Source organism: Heterodontus francisci, chromosome 25, assembly GCF_036365525.1.
Source record: "Heterodontus francisci isolate sHetFra1 chromosome 25, sHetFra1.hap1, whole genome shotgun sequence".
Lineage (NCBI taxonomy): Eukaryota > Metazoa > Chordata > Chondrichthyes > Heterodontiformes > Heterodontidae > Heterodontus > Heterodontus francisci.
Genome location: NC_090395.1, coordinates 47,786,576 through 47,803,788, shown reverse-complemented (window position 1 = coordinate 47,803,788; position 17,213 = coordinate 47,786,576). Strand labels below are relative to the sequence as shown.

General features: G+C 44.2%; 1 protein-coding gene across 4 annotated transcripts in view; it reads left to right on the top strand.

Moving 5' to 3' along the window:
* The window catches only part of LOC137383861 (inner nuclear membrane protein Man1-like), a 36,404-nt gene that overhangs the window by 3,436 nt on the left and 15,755 nt on the right, over window positions 1–17,213 (top strand). For all 4 annotated transcript variants that reach the window (XM_068057188.1, XM_068057191.1, XM_068057190.1 and 1 more), the window contains exons 2-3: window positions 14,961–15,001; window positions 16,348–16,423. In XM_068057188.1, coding sequence (XP_067913289.1) covers window positions 14,961–15,001; window positions 16,348–16,423 — 117 coding nt within the window. The remainder of the gene's footprint in view (window positions 1–14,960; window positions 15,002–16,347; window positions 16,424–17,213) is intronic.

Here is a 17,213-nt window from a genome sequence, read left to right as displayed (position 1 = left end):
CTAGGGCTCCTTGATGCTGTACTCGGTCAAGGGCAGTCACTCCACCTCACCTCTCTTGAGTTCAGCTCTTTTGTCCTCATGGAGAGATATGGTAAAACCCAGGGACAATAAGGGAAAAATATTCTGGAAAATTCTTCTCTGACTCCTCTTAGACATTTGAAACCAGTCCAAGAGCCCACATGGATCTGGTGTTATATATAAATATGCTATACAATACAGAGATCGACAGATTTTTCCATATTCAGAAATATGGGGATAGTATGGGAAGGTGGTGTTGATGTAGAAGATCAGTCATGATCTTACAGAATGGTGGAAAAGGCTCAAAGGGCTGAAGGGCCTACTCCTGCTCCTATTTCTTATGTTATCTTAATGAGTAATATGATCTCTGCCCCAGTCAGTTTCTTCTTGAAGGCATACAGAGAGCGAGCACCCACCACCAGTCAGTAATGTATTCCAGAGTCTCCCTACTCTCTGGGAAAAGAACCACCTAACATCCAGTCCCTTTCTACTCTTAGATAGCTTTAACTCATATCCCCTTGGTCCTCTTCGATCTGTTAAACTGAAATACATCAATAAGGATACTCTCCAGCCTGCTAATTATTTCATAGATGTGTAAGCCTACACTGCTCTAAAGTAAATGGACCAAAGTCGTTGAACTTATGTGATTAGCTGAGGTTTTTTTGAGCTAGGAATCATTCCTGTAGCTCTCCTCTAGACTTTTTCCCAGCCCACTTAACACTTGGGGAGATCAGGATGGTGCACAGTACTCCAGATACAGTCGCATCTGCCACCTGTAAAGTGGCAAAATGATGTTCTTCAATTTATACTGAATAGTTCTATTAATGCAACTCAATATACCCTGTTAGCTTTAGTTACAGTTTCTCTATATTGGTGATGGATTTTGTGATCTGTGCATATTACCTAGAACTGTTTCTCTCTGAACATGTGAAAGAGATCTCGTAGTTAAGGATCCTTTAGGGGGAAGCGATCATAACATGGTAGAATTTCAAATTCAGTTTGAGGGTGAGCAACTCAGGTCTCAAACCAGTGTCTTCAACTTAAATACATTTACAGAGGTATGAAGAAAGAGTTGTCTAAAGCGGGCTGGGAAGATAGACTACAGGGGAAGTCAGTAGATGAGCAGTGGCAGACTTTTAAGCAGATATTTCATAACACTCAGCAAACATTTATTCCAGTCAGAAGGAAGGACTCGAAGAGAATGATGACCCACCCGTGGATAACAAAGGAAGTTAAGGAGAGTATCAAATTAAAAACAAAGGCGTACTATGCGGCGAAAACGAGTGGTAGGCCAGAGGATTGGAAATTTTTTAGAAACCAGCAGCGGATGACTAAAAAGCTAATAAAGATGGAGAAAATTGATTTTGAGAGTAAATTGGCAAGAAATATAAAGACAAACAGTAAGAGCTTCTACGGGTATACCAAAGGGAAGAGAGTAGCTAAAGTTAGTGTGGGACCCTTAGAGAATGAGACTGGGGAATTAATAACAGGGAACAGGGGAATGGCAGATAATTTAAATCAATATTTTGCATCGATCTTCACGGAGAACACTACAAATATCCCAACAATGATAGATGAGCAGAGTGTAAATGGGAGGGAGGAACTTGTAACAATCTCTATCACGAGGGAAAAGGTGCTGGACAAACTGATGGGACTAAAGGCAGACAAGTCGCCAAGACCTGATGGCCTGTATCCAAGGGTTTTAAAAGAAGTGGCTGCAAAGATAGTGGAGGCATTGGTCATAATATACCGAAACTCAGTGGATTCCAGTAGGGTGCCAGCGGATTGGAAAACTGCTAATGTGACACCCCTATTCCAGAAAGGAGGGAGACAGAAAGCAGGAAGCTACAGACCCGTTCGCTTAACATCTGTAATTGGGAAAATGCTAAAGTCCATTATTAAGGAAGAAATAGCGGGACATTTAGAAAAACATAATGCAATCAAACAGAGTCAACATGGTTTTATGAAAGGGAAATCATGTTTGACAAATTTGTTAGAGTTCGTTGAGGATATAACAAGCAGAGTGGATAAAGGGGAACCGGTAGATGTAGTGTATTTGGATTTTCAGAAGGCATTTGATGAGGTGCCACATAAAAGGTTATTACACAAAATAAGAGCTCAGGGTATTGGGGGTAATGTGTTGGCATGGATTGAGGACTGGCTAACACACAGAGGCAGAGAGGATCAGTGGCTCTTTTTCAGGTTGGAAAGCCCTAACTAATGGGGTGCCACAAGGATCGGTCCTGGGGCCTCAACTATTTACTATCTATATTAATGACTTAGAGGAAGGGACAGAATGTAGTGTATCCAAATTTGCTGATGGTACAAAAATAGGTGGGAAGGCATGTTGTGATGAGGACACAAAGAATCTGCAAAGGGATATAGATAGGTTAAGTGAGTGGGCAAAAACTTGGCAGATGGTGTTCAATGTAGGAAAGTGGGAGGTAATCCACTTTGGTAGGAAGAATAAAAAGGCAGATTATTATTTAGATGGAGAAAGACTAAAAATACTGCAGTGCAGAGGGATCTGGGTGTTCTTGTGCATGAAACACAAAAGGTTAGCATGCAGATGCAGCAAGTAGTCAGGAAGGCAAATGGAAATTTGGTCTTTATTGCTAAGGGGTTAGAGTTTAAAAATAGGGAAGTCTTGTTACAACTGTGTTGCTGAGGCCACACCTGGAGTACTGTGTACAGTTTTGGTCTCTGTATTTAAGGAAGGATATGCTAGCATTGGAGGCAATTCAGAAAAGGTTCACTAGGCTGATTCCTGGGATGAAGGGGTTGTTTTATCAAGAACAGCTAAACAGGTTAGGCCTTTATTCATTGGAGTTTAGAAGAATGAGAGGTGATCTTCTGCCTGAGAGAGTTGTGGAGGCTAGGTCACTAAATGTATTTGAGGAGGAGGTAGATAGATTTTTGAAATCTTGGGGAGTCGAGGGCTAGGCGGAGCAGGCCCGGAAGAGGAGTTGAGGCCTGGGACAGATCAGCCATGATCTTATTGAATGGTGGGGCAGGCTTGAGGGGCTGAATGGCCTACTCCTCCTTTTTGTTATGTTTTATTTTTTTTATTTATTTAGAGATACAGCATTGTTCCCTGAAGAGAAGGTCTGTCCTCTATTTGCTACTTGCGCCAAAATTTTAAATGTTAGCTGAGTTTCAAACCTCATATCCTAAGGAAGCCTACCTATACCCTCTCAACATTGTCCATCTTGGCTACTTCCCACTCCTTCCCTATCTGTAACCCTTGCCCACTATATCAGTACCTCAGCTGTTGAACATTTTCTTTGCTGGCCTTCCAAACTAACTGCCTACATTACCTAAAATAAAAGCAAAATACTGCAGATGCTGGAAATCTGAAACAAAAACAAAAAGTGCTGGAAATATTCACCAGGTCCGGCAGCATCTGTGGCGAGAGAAGCAAAGTTAACGTTTCAGTTCTGTGACCTTTCATCAGAACTGGTAAAGATTAGAAAAGAATTAGGTTTTAAGCAAGGGAAGGGGAGGGGGGTGAGGGAGAGAACAAAGTAGAAGGTGTTTGTTAGGGCAGGAGAAATTAAATAACAGAGCTGTCCTGGGACAAAGGCAAAGAGTGTGTTAATGCTAGTGGTGAAAGACAAAGCATTAGTCCAGAGAGACTGTCAATAGCAGAACAATGAGCAGCTCTGACTACATGAAAAGCAGGTACGTGGTTAAAAAATAAAATATTAAAAAAAGGCCAGTCACGCTCTGAAGTTATTGAACTCCGTGTTCAGTCTGCAAGGTTGTAGAATGCCTAATCGAAAGATCAGGTGCTACTCCTCGAGCTTGCGTTGATGTTCACTGGAGCAGGCCAAAGACAGAAATGTTGGCATGAGAGCAGAGGGGAGTGTTGAAATGGCAAGCAACCAGAAGCTCGGGGTCATCTTTTCGACTGAGAGGTGTTCAGCAAAGCAGTCACCCAACCTGCGATTGGTCTCTCCAATGTAGAGGAGTCCGCATTGTGAGCAACGAATATTTAGTTTAGTTTAGAGATACAGCACTGAAACAGGCCCTTCGGCCCACCGCGTCTGTGCCGACCATCAGCCACCCATTTATACTAATCCTACACTAATTCCATATTCCTACCACATCCCCACCTGTTCCTATATTTCCCTACCACCTACCTATACTAGGGGCAATTTATAATGGCCAATTTACCTACCAACCTGCAAGTCTTTTGGCTGTGGGAGGAAACCGGAGCACCCGGAAAAAACCCACGCAGACACAGGGAGAACTTGCAAACTCCACACAGGCAGTACCCAGAATTGAACCCGGGTTGCTGGAGCTGTGAGGCTGCGGTGCTAACCACTGCGCCACTGTGCCGCCCTATATATAGTATACTAAATTGAAAGTACAAATAAATTGCTGCTTCACCTGAAAGGAGTGTTTGGGGCCTTGGATAGTGAGGCGAGAGGAGGTAAAAGGGCAGGTATTACAACTCCTGCGATTGCATGGGAAGGTGTTCTGGGAAGGAGATGAGGTGTCGGGGGTAATGGAGGAGTGGACCAGGGTGTCGCAAAGGGAACGATCCTTCGGAATGCTGACAGGGGATCCTTTCTTGTGGGAGGGGAGGTGAAAATGCGTTTGGGGGTGGCATCACGCTGTAGTGGCAGAAATGTTAGGTATGACTCCAACCAGCGGAGGGTTTTCCCCCTGATTCCCATTGACTTCAGTTTTGCTAGGACTCCTTGATGCCGTACTCGGTCAAATGCTGCCTTGATGTCAAGGGGAACCCTGTCATGGTTCTGGGAGGGAGGGAAAGGCGTGAGAGCAGAAGTGCGGTAAATGGGCCGGACACGGTTGAAGGCCCTGTCAACCACAGTGGGGGGGAATCCTCAGTTGAGGAAAAAGTAAGACATACCAGAGGCGCTGTTGTGGAAGGTTGCATCATCAGATCAGATGCATCGGGGACGGAGAAACTGGGAGAATGGAATGGAGTCCTTACAGGAGGTAGGGTGTGAAGAAGTATACCTGACTACATTTCTTCACACCCTGCCTCCTGTAGGGACTCCATTCCATTCTCCCAGTTTCTCCGTCACCGTGCAGCTGCTCTGATGATGCAACCTTCAGGAGAAAAATCAGGAATCACTTTCACACGAGACATAGTAGAAATTATGAGGGGCCTAGATAGAGTAGATAGGAAGAACTGGTTTCCTCTAATGGAAAGGTCAATTAGCAGGGGGCACAGATTTAACGTGTTTGGTAGAAGGATTAGAGGGAACATGAGGAAAAACTTTTTCACCCAGGGAGTGGTGGATGTCTGGAATTCACTGTCAGGAATGGAGGTGGGGGCAGAAACCCTCAATTCTTTTAAAAGGTACCTGGACATGCACCTGAAATGCTGCAAGCTGCAAGGCTATGGACCAGGTGCTGGAAGGCGGGATTAGATTGGGTGGCTAGTTTCCACTTTATTTTTATTCTCAGCTGGCACAGACACAACGGGCTGAATGGCCTCCTGTACTGTAATTTTTCTATGGTTCTAAATTTGGAACTCTCTTTTCTCTGCCACCACCCCCCCCCACTCCTCCGTCCAATCCAAATAGCTGGGATGATAGGAGAATTGTCAAATTGGAGTTTTCAAGACTGATAACTTTACCCAACAAGAATCTATCAAGAGATATGGAGCAAAGGTGGATAAATGAAGTAGAAGTACAGATCAGCCATGATTTAGTTAAGCAGCAGAGCAGCCTCTAGGGGCTTAATGGCCTACAGCTGCTCCTAAAATTCCAATGTCAATAGTTATTATACACCTTGGTAATAAAACTAATATTCACAATTGCTTTTGTCCACTGTAAACACTCATAGCTGCTAGTTATATCAACACAGATATCTCGTGTTTTTATTCTTACTAAAGCAAGGAATGATGAAAATTAGTTTTACAAAAATGTAAAAGCATGCTGTGCAGCTTTAGGGCAGTTTTATGCAAATACAGGCAGCCAAACTGCATTTGTATAATGCAGACAGATTTAGATAAGCACTTGTTAGTCATATATATTCTAGGTAAATATCTACTTGGTGTTTTAAAAAAAAATTAACCCTTGCTGTAAAGAAATTCTTCATTTTGTTTTATGTTTTCATCTATCATGAATGTACTACTTGGCCCATTTGAGTCCTCCCCCATTTGTCCTTAAGTCAGGTAGTGATGAATTATGCCATGTGTTTGAGAAACATACAGTTTGCACAGCTTTTTCTGTTTCACGATTGAATTACCAGGCACATTGCCAAAGATGCTAAATATAGTTCCTTGTGTAACGAGCAGATTTGGTTTGTGTCAGTGCACACTTATAGCTGTTTTGAAGTAAGAGTATATTCAGTTCAGGTGAATTAAAGAAAACCGCTTCTTTTAAGTTGAAATTTAAGGCAAGCAGATCAATATATGCAAATATAACTGTCATCATGGGCTGAATTTTACCGACCCCCTCGATGCTGCGAATCACGGCGTGGGGGCTGGTAAAATTCTGCCAGGAGAGGCCTGCCTCGACGTTGAGAAGGACTCAGCGCAAATTACCACATGGCGGTGGTACCCCACTTAGAATATGTTAAACGGTACTTACCTGTGCAGATTATGCAGCCCGCCACCTCTCCATGGACACTTTCTGATTTTTACTTTGAATGGGTGGTCGTCACGTGCTGTCCCATTCACGATTAGAAAAGCCAGTGGGTCATTGGAGACGGAAGGTTTCGCAACAGAAGGTAAGTTCTGTTTTCAGGAGTCCCACTCTGCATACTGGAAGGGAGGGGAGGGGTGGGTTACTCAGGGGTCTCACTCTGCATTCTTAAAGGGAAGAGGGGGGAAATTACAGGGGTCTCACTCTGCATACTGGGAGGGAGAGGCGGGTACTCAGGGATCTCACTCTACACACTGGGAAGGAGGGGGAATCACAGGGGTTTCACTCTGCATACTGGAAGGGAGGAGGGAGGGAGGGGGGATTACATGGGTCTCTGCATTCTGTAAAGGAGGAGGTGGGGGGGGTTTACAGGGGTCTCACTCTGCATACTGGAAGGGAGGAGGGGGGATTACAGGGGTCTCGCTCTGCATACTGGAAAGGAGGGGGGGTGATTACAGGGGTCTGTCTGCATACTGGAAGGGAGGAGGGGGGATTACAGGGGTCGCAGCTCTGCATTCTTAAAGGGAGGAGGGAGGGGGTCTGGATTATTGGAGGGAAAGCTCTACAAGCATGAAGGGAGGTACTGTGTACCCTCTCTTTGTAAACAGTGTACGCTTTGTGTTTGTTTGTGTTGCGAAGGAGCAATGGCACTCTAGTCACCCTGTGTGTGGGGAGAGTGCCAGAAAGAGTAGGAGCATTAAGGTTATATGGATGGTGAGGGTAATTGATTCAGCTGGTAGGATCTTGATGTGATCATACTGTGCCACTCTTGAGTGTTGGCCAAGATGGGCAATGCCATGGCATACCACATAGTTGATCCATGAAAGCAGCTGATGTACCCGTCGACACCAATCCCTGCCCTGTTTGGAACTTTCGAATACATGAAGGGTTCAACTTTATTTATCACATGGAAGTAGGTATGGCTGATCCTACATTGTGTGATCCTGTGCTCCTGAGGATCCATATGTGCCAGAGGCAAAATCAACAGGCAGGTGCGATCCACGTAGAGGCCCCCGGTCGTGAGCAGCTAGCCTCCAAGGGGAGCTCTCCATTACGATTGTCGTGCATCTACAGGCCCCACATGACATGCCATCGGATGTCAGAACACCAGTGTCAGAGGCGATTACACATTTAGAGAGGGGTGGCGACACATCTCTCTGCCCTGCTCAAAGATGACCTGCAGCCCATGGGCTTCGGTGGACATTTCATGCCTTTGTTCCTCACAGTGGCTGTGGTTCTCAAGCTTGATGACTATGCAGCTTTTCAGTGGCCCAACAGAGACCTTTGTGGGGTCTCACAGTCAGCAGTGCACCACTGCATCAGGGAGGTCACCAATGTCGTGCACCGAAGGGACAGTGAGTAATGCCCACTTAAGGACGGATTCTCACAGCCAGGCCCAGAGAGCCGTCGGTTTCGGCACCATTGCCGGAGAACCATAGGCTGTAATATTCACAGACTGCATTCATGTAGCCATCAGGCCTCCCGCCAGGCTCCCACCTGCAGACATCACCATTGAAGGAATCCTCTCAATCTAGGTGAAGCTGGTATCTGATCACCGCAGATGCTTCATGCAAATCCGTGACTGCTTCTCAGGCAGCTGCCATGACACCTGGGAACTGCGCCAGTCCCAGCTGCCACTGCTGTTCACTGAATTAGCTCAGATGGAGGGGTAGCTTCTTGGAGATAAGGACTATCCTTTGCAGACCTGGCTCTCGACACCAGTGAGAGACCCCATCACTGCTGCCGAGGAGAGATACAACACCAGCCACTGAGCTACAAGAGCCATCATTGAGCAGGAGATCGGCATGCTGAAAGAGCGCTTCCAATGCCTGGATGGATAGGATGATGCCCTGTACTACGGGCTGAAAAGGCCAGCTCCTTTCTTTGGTCCTCTGCACAACTACGCACCCAATAGGGGCCAGGCCTGGCATGATGAGTAGAAACGTCAACAGGATTCCTCTTTGGACTATGAGCACGCTGAGGACCTACAACATGAAAGACACCTGGGAGGGCAGATGGCACCCAGGCTCTGCATACAGGGCTAGTAATGAGCTAGGGATGTACGCAGTGGCTTATCAGACAAAGGCTGTCTGCTCCATTGGAACTGACATGAGCTCTGCAAGCCACACATCACCCTCACTCTTCTGCTGTGCACCAGACAACATCTGTAGCATTCCTGTGTAAACTATTAGAGGCAGCAGCTGACTGAGCCAATGTCCATGTCACTGCATCCATGGAGATGCTTGTGAGAATGGTGGCATGGCAATGATACTGCATACCTTGGCTCTCCTGAAGGGCCAACGGTGCAAAGGGATGTGACATTGATGCTATATGCTGGCACACGTGTTGGTGAGGAACATTTAGTGAAAGACATATTTACATTGCTATGACACCCATGCATTTCCATATATGTCAGTGTGTTCTCTGTAAATGGAGAGGTTGCCCCTTCTTGGTGCAGCTTCTGCGCTAGCAGCCTCACTGGAGGAACATTGCTGATCTGATTGCCCTTTGGCTGTGGATGACTTTGGCACTCGCACCCTGTGCACACAAGGCTGAGCGGGCCCCTTGCTGGCAGGAGGAGTGCTTGTTCATCCCCTTCCAGCATTGGAAACATAGCAACATAAAAAATAGAAGGAGTAGGCCACTCGGCCCTTCAGGCCTGCTCTGCCATTCAAAAAAGATAATGGCTGATAGTCTAATTCAGTACCCTGTTCCTGCTTTCTCCCCATATCCTTTGATCCCTTTGGCATTAGAAATATATCTATCTCCTCCTTGAATATATATTTTTTTAGAGATACAGCACTGAAACAGGCCCTTCGGCCCACCGCGTCTGTGCCGACCATCAACCACCCATTTATATTAATCCTACATTAATCCCATGTTCCTACCACATCCCCACAATTCCCCTACCTATACTAGGGGCAATTTACAATGGCCAATAATGACTTGGCCTCCACTGCCTTCTGTGGCAGAGAATTCCACAGGTTCACCACCCTGAGTGAAGAAGTTTAGAGTCATAGAGTCGTACAGCATAGAAACAGGCCCTTCGGCCCACCACGTCCATGCTGACCATAATGCCTATCTATACTAATTCCACCTGCCTGCATTATTTCCATATCCCTCTATGCCTTGCTCATTCAAGTACCTGTCCAGATGCCTCTTAAATGTCTCTACTGTTCCTGCCTCCACCACCTCCTCAGGCAGCTCATTCCAGATACTCACTATTCTTTGTGTGAAAAATGTACCCCTTTGATCCCCTTTAAACCTCCTCCCTGTCACCTTAAATCTATGCCCTCTAGTTTTAGTCACCGCTACCATGGGAAACAGACTTTGGCTATCTACCCTATCTATGCCTCTCATAATTTTATATACCTCTGTCATGAGTGAGTGGGCAAAGGTCTGGCAGATGGAATACAATGTTAATAAATGTGAAGTCATTCATTTCGGTAGGAGTAACAGTAAAAAGGATTATTACTTGAATGGTAAGAAGTTGCAGCATGCTGCTATGCAGAGGGACCTGGGTGTCCTTGTGCATGAATCGCAGAAGGTTGGTCTGCAGGTACAGCAAGTAATTAGGAAGGCAAATGGAATTTTGTCCTTCATTGCTAAAGGGATTGAGTTTAAAAGCAGAGAGGTTATGTTGCAGCTGTATAAGGTACTGGTGAGGTCGCACCTGGAGTACTGTGTGCAGTTTTGGTCTCCTTACTTGAGAAAGGATGTACTGGCACCGGAGGGGATGCAGAGAAGGTTCACTAGGTTGATTCCGGAGTTGAGGGGGTTGGCTTATGAGGAGAGACTGAGTAGATTGGGATTATATTCATTGGAATTCAGAAGAATAAGGGGGGATCTTATAGAAACATATAAAATTATGAAGGGAATAGATAAGATACAAGTAGAGAGGATGTTTCCACTGGCAGGTGAAGCTAGGACAAGAGGGCATAGCCTCAAGATTAGAGGGAGCAGATTTAGGACTGAATTGAGAAGGAACTTCTTCACCCAGAGGGTTGTTAATCTATGGAATTCCTTGCCCAGTGAAGTAGTTGAAGCTACTTCAGTAAACGTTTTTAAAGCTAAGGTAGATATCTTTTTGAACAATAAAGGAATTAAGGGCTAAGGTGAGAGAGCGGGTAAGTGGATCTGAGTCCACGAAAAGTTCAGCCATGATCTTATTGAATGGCGGAGCAGGCTCGAGGGGCCGGACAGCCTACTCCTGCTCCTAGTTCTTATGTTCTTATGTCCCCTCTCAGCCTCCTTCGCTCCAGGGAAAACAGACCCAGCCTATCCAATCTCTCTTTATAAACTCAAGCCCTCCAAACCAGGCAACATTCTTGTGAATCTCTTCTGCACCCTCTCTAGCTTAATCACATCTTTTCTGCAGTGCGGTGACCAGAACTGCACACAGTACTCCAAATGCGGCCTAACCAACGTTATGTACTACTGTAACATGACATCCCAACTCTTGTACTCAATGCCTCGGCCGATGAAGGCAAGCATGCCATACGCCTTCTTCACCACCGTGTCTACCTGTGTTGCCACTTTCAGGAAACTATGTACTTGCACCCCAAGGTCTCTCTGCTCAAGAACACTCCGCAGGGCCCTGCCATTCACTGTATATGTCCTACCCGGGTTTAACTTCCCAAAATGCATCACTTCACACTTGTCTGCGTTTAATTCCATTTGCCACTTTCTTGCCCATTTTCCCAGTTGATCTATATCCTGTTGTAACCTTAGACAACCTTCTTCACTGTCCACTATACCACCAATTTTGGTGTCATCTGCAAACTTACTAATCATGCCCCTTACATTGACATCCAAGTCATTAATATATATGACAAATAACAGAGGGCCCAGCACTGAGCCCTGTGGCACACCACTGGTCACCGGCCTCCAATCTGAAAAACAACCCTCCACTACCACCCTCTGCCTCCTATCACCAAGCCAATTTTGTATCCAGTTTGCTAGCTCACCCTGGATCCTATGTGTTCGAACCTTTTGGACCAGCCTACCATGCGAGACCTTGTCAAAGGCCTTGCTAAAGTCCATGTAGACAACGTCTATCGCCCTGCCATCGTCAATCCTCTTGGTCACCTCCTCGAAAAACTCAATCAACTTCGTGAGACATGATTTCCCATGCACAAAGCCATGCTGACTATCCCTAATCAGACCATGCCTTTCCAGATGCACATAAATCCTGTCTCTCAGAATCCCTTCCAATAACTTTCCCACCACTGATGTAAGGCTCATCGGCCTGTAGTTCCCTGGCTTATCACTGCTGCCCTTTTTAAATAAAGGCACAATGTTAGCTATCCTCCAGTCTTCTGGTACCTCACCCGTGGCTAACAATGATATAAAAATCTCTGCCAGGGCCCCAGCAATCTCCTCCCTTGCTTCCCATAGCATCCTAGGATACACCTGGTCAGGCCCTGGGGATTTATCCACCTTAAAAACCTCCAACACCTCTTCCTTTGTAACGTTGATATGCTCCAGGGTATCGCTGCTCCCTCCCTTGAACTCACTAGCTTCCATGACCTTCTCCACAGTAAATACGGACGGGAAATATTCATTTAAGGCCTCGCTCATTTCCCGTGGCTCTACACATAGATTGCCACACTGATCGTTAAGGGGACCTACTCTCTCCCTAGCTACCGTTTTACTCTTAATATACTTATAGAATCTTTTAGGATTCTCCTTTATCTTATCTGCCAGGGAAACCCCATGGTCTCTTTTCGCCCTCCTAATTTCCTTCTTAAGTGTAGTCCTACATCCCCTATACTCCTCGAGGGATTCGCTCGATCCCAGCTGCCTATACCTGACATATGCCTCCTTCTTTGTCCTGACCAGACCATCAATATCCCTTGTCAACCAAGGTTCCCTAAACTTGCCAGCCTTGCCCTTCCATCTAACAGGAACATGCCAGCCCTGAACTCTTCCTGTCTCACTTTTAAAAGCCTCCCACTTGTCAGACGTCCCTTTACCTGTAAACAGCCTCTCTCATTCAACTTTTGAGAGTTCCTGTCTGATGCCATCAAAATTAGCTTTCCCCAAATTTAGGACTTCAACCTGAGGACCAGTCCTATCCTTTTCCATAACTATCTTGAAGCTAATAGAGTTATGGTCACTGGTCCCAAAGTGCTCCCCCACTGACACATCAACCACCTGCCCATCCTCATTTCCTAAGAGGAGGTCGAGTGTAGCCCCTTCTCTAGTAGGGCCATCCACATACTGCTTCAGAAAACTATCCTGCACACACTTAACAAATTCTTCCCCATCTGATTCCTTTGCACTAAGGCAGTCCCCGTCAATATTATGGAAGTTAAAATCACCTGCTATTACAACCCTATAATTCCTACACCTATCTGTGATTTCCCTACATATATGCTCCTCCACTTCCCTCTGACTATTAGAGGGCCTATAGTATAATCCTATCAAAGTGATCACCCCTTTCTTATTTCTAAGTTTGACCCATAGGGCCTTGCTGGACATTCCCCCCAGGATATCCTCTCTAAGTACTGCCATGTTGTCCTCCCTAATCAATAGTTCAACTCCCCCTCCTCTCCTACCTCCACCTCTATCACGCCGGAAAGATCAGTACCCCGGAACATTGAGCTGCCAGTCCTGCCCATCCCTCAACCACGTTTCCGTAGTAGCTATAATATCACAATCCCATGTACCGATCCATGCTCTGAGTTCATCTGCCTTACCTGTAAGGCTTCTTGCATTAAAGTAAATGCAGTTTAGCCTACCAGACCTTCCACGCTCCCTGTCCTGCCCCTGCCTGGCCTGCCTACTGGACTTGCTTGCTTTAACCTCTACATTTGCCTCAACTATCTCATCTGAGAGACTACAACTTTGGGTCCCACCCCCCTGCAAAACTAGTTTAAACCCTCCCAAGTAGTGCTAGCAAACCTGCCCGCAAGGATATTGGTCCCCCTCCAGTTTAGATGCAAGTTTCTCCTCATCGCAGTCCTAAATGGCATACCCTGTATCCTGAGACTGAGACCCTTTGACGGTGGATGGCCCCACGCTATTCACTTCCTCTGCCATCTTCAGTTAGACTGCCTTGTTCGGGCAGGAGGGCCTCTTACCGTCGCTAGTGAAAAGGGCCTCCCACCTTGCCTGCACAGCCTGGAGGAGAGTAAGCAGGGAGGCATGGCTGAACTGTGGGGCCACCCTCGAGTACCCCTCTGCCATCCTCAGCTTTTGGTGTGGTCCTTTAAATGTAACAGCTCTAACCTCTGGCTGCAAGGTTCTTCAGCACTTTCTGCTTTGCTGCAGTTTGACAGCAGCTCCTCTCTTCAGTAGTTAGGTAATTATTTCTTTGACAGCTGTCAGGAAGCAGGTGCTGGGGCACTTTAAATAGGGCTGCAGCACCTGCTACACAGCTGTCAAAATTTTTCTCATTGTGCCGAATGTACCGCTTCTCCCCACATAATATGTGGGGGGTGGGGGGGTGGTGGGATGTGTGGTCAGCTCAGCGCAGTGATGCTAATATTGTGCAAAATATCGTGGGGGCTCTGGGCGGCCGCTAAGTGCGGGCACCCCGTTGAGTTGGCGGCGCCCGAATATGTGTGTATGTAAATCTGGGTTTCACATGCCAAAATAAGTTTAAAACGTAAAAATATAAAATGTAGAAAACTGTTAAAGTGCAGTAAAAATATATCTCAATTACAGTACACTTGGACTTTAAAAAAAGCTCTTCATGTCGGGGTTTAAAATTCATGAAGAATTGCAGTCATCTGAATTGCCACATAATTCTAAATTTGCTGAATGCAGATATCAGTATGGTAGTATGGGTAATCACAGCCAACTGTATCCGGGCCCTTCTCATAATTGGACAGATGCACACGCATGGGTGAGGACGCACACACGCGCGCCCCCCCAAACTCTAATACTGTTGCTCAGGCTATTCAGTACAGAATGGGGATTACATCTGGACAGACACTCCAATTTTTTTAAGAACTCTTTGCTTATATGTAAGGTTCAGTTAATAAGTTTTTAATTTTTCATGCACTATTTTTTAATTGATACCAGTTATATTTCTAAGCTTTCAGCCTCTCTGCAAACTTAATTTTGAGTCCTTATTTAACATTTATGCTGCTTAATTGCTTATTTTGAATATTTCTTTGAGCAAGAAGTATGACTGTTTATAATATTAGCATGAATTACTATATTAACACTGTTTGCTTTTACCCATTTTTCTATACATCATGCTGAAAGCTATTATAGGAATCCTCTGCCTGGTAGATCAGATACTTGTACTTGACTATCTCATGTGTTTCTATAGAATTATATAATCTGTGGTTTTCTTTCTTTTAGTTAAGATGTTGCCAGTGGATTGCAGTGATAAAACAGATGCAGTGAGTATTTTTTTTCAAGTTACGATTGGCCCTTAGCTGATAGATTTTAATCTGGATTTTGTTATAAAATTCAACACAAAATCTAAATTTGATATTCACTCCACTCCTCCCTAATATCAGCAGCCTTTGGCAAATTGAGGAGGCACAGTGGAAATGCATGGATCAAAATATTTCTGTGTATTCAAGAAAGGTTATGTTTCAATGACTTCACTTCAATCTGTTTCACAGCTTCAAAATAAGAGTATTAAAATCAGACTTAAAACTTCTGATTGAATTGATAAATGACTAATTCTCCTGACGTAACAGCTGCCAAAGTAAGTACAAAAATGCCTGTTGGTAACCCACAACAAATCAGTTGTAGAAACAAATCAGTTGTAGAACTGCACAGTCTTCTCAACAATTACGCCTGTGGAGCTCTGTCTTCTCCCTCAGCACAGGAACGATCTGATTTCCCTTCAGAAAATGGTGATCAGTATAGCATATAGAATATTTTCTGAATAGTTTTGGTTTAACACACGTTCTACGTTGATGAAACAAAAACAAGAAATGCTGGAATCACTCAGCAGGTCTGGCAGCATCTGTGGAAAGAGAAGCAGAGTTAACGTTTCGGGTCAGTGACCCTTCTGGGGTCACTGACCCGAAACGTTAACTCTGCTTCCCTTTCCACAGATGCTGCCAGACCTGCTGAGTGATTCCAGCATTTCTTGTTTTTGTTTCAGATTTCCAGCATCCGCAGTATTTTGCTTTTATTCTACTTTGATGACATTGGTCCATTCTTCTTCAAATTTCATTGGCTTGACTGAAAAGATAGAGACCACAAGTGAACGTATTGATCAGCATATAAATTCTGACTAAAATTCTGAAAGCGTTTGAGAGTAAACGATGTGTTTTAATTTTTTTAAGTAAACTTTTTCATAAAACAGTGCATTTGATTCAATTAGAGTTAATTCTGACTTCCTTACCAACATTTGACAGGTGTAATTTTCCGTGGCAAATTCAAATCATCAATTCCATAGCTGATTCGGACCCATGATGCTGTATTGTTAATCTGGTATTAGTGAAGTTTGGCGATGATAATAATAGCTCAGTAGAGGTCACTGTTCTGTGCTGGATGTGTGCAGTGCAGGATGTCGGATGGAGTCTAAGTAAAACTGAGCTAGTGAACATTTCTTTTATTTGTTTCTGAATAACGATAGGCTAAATTAAACAATGTGTTACACTTCTCAGACCTAAATATAATTGTTAAAATAAACTTTTCACAGTATTTTAGCAAATTTTATTTTTGGATTTATGTTAAATTCATTATTTTGATTATTTTTATTTCATTCGAGTTTTATTTTTTCCAGTTTTGCCAGGCTGAAGAACACAAAATCATCATGCGCATATTGTCTGAACTGTATGAGTATTTGGCAGAAACAGCAGGTAAGTTCAAGAGTAATCTCAAAGTAGGAAAGTAATCTTGCTGTAAATTATAATATCTAACTACAAAAAAGGTTGTAAGCTGCTAAGGAAAATATGAAAAAGCTACAAAACTGAGTTTAACGCCTGTTGCCTATTGTGGCTTTTTAAGGGGGGATTAAGTTGCTTAATTTAATCAAAATTGTGAATAAGGTGACATGCAGCTAACTAGTGTTAAAATTAATTACATCCAATTTAACAAGGCTGGAGGATTTTAACATGGTCTATAGTCATAACATGAATCAAACTCTAAATTCAGATCTGAGAGAGCAATCTATTACAAAACTGTTCCTTAACAAATCCAGCACTATTCTCTTCACAAATTTTTTCTAATTTTACAGCACTGCAACATGTAATGTGCAGTCACTTTGCACAACTTGCATCAGTACTGTAGGGAGTTCTGAATAGATGTATCCCTCTGTTTAAGAATGACACAGATAAACAACTATCAGATGTTATATTTTATACTTCAGCTGCATTTAATGTCGGAAATTCTGGTGGAACAGAGTTTAAACGCAGCTAACACTGAAACAGAGGCAATGGTGAACATTTGCTCTTGTCTGATCATACTCAACCTGTTAAAATTACTGTTTAAAGTAACTAATGGAAAGTTATTTAAGGGATATGTATTTATGTAAAAGTTGTGGATGAGTTGAATTTTGGGAATCATTGAAACATCTTCTGAAATCGTGTACCTCTGGAAAATGGACAGAAAAACAGCATATACAACTGAATCTCCAAAGTGATGTATTCT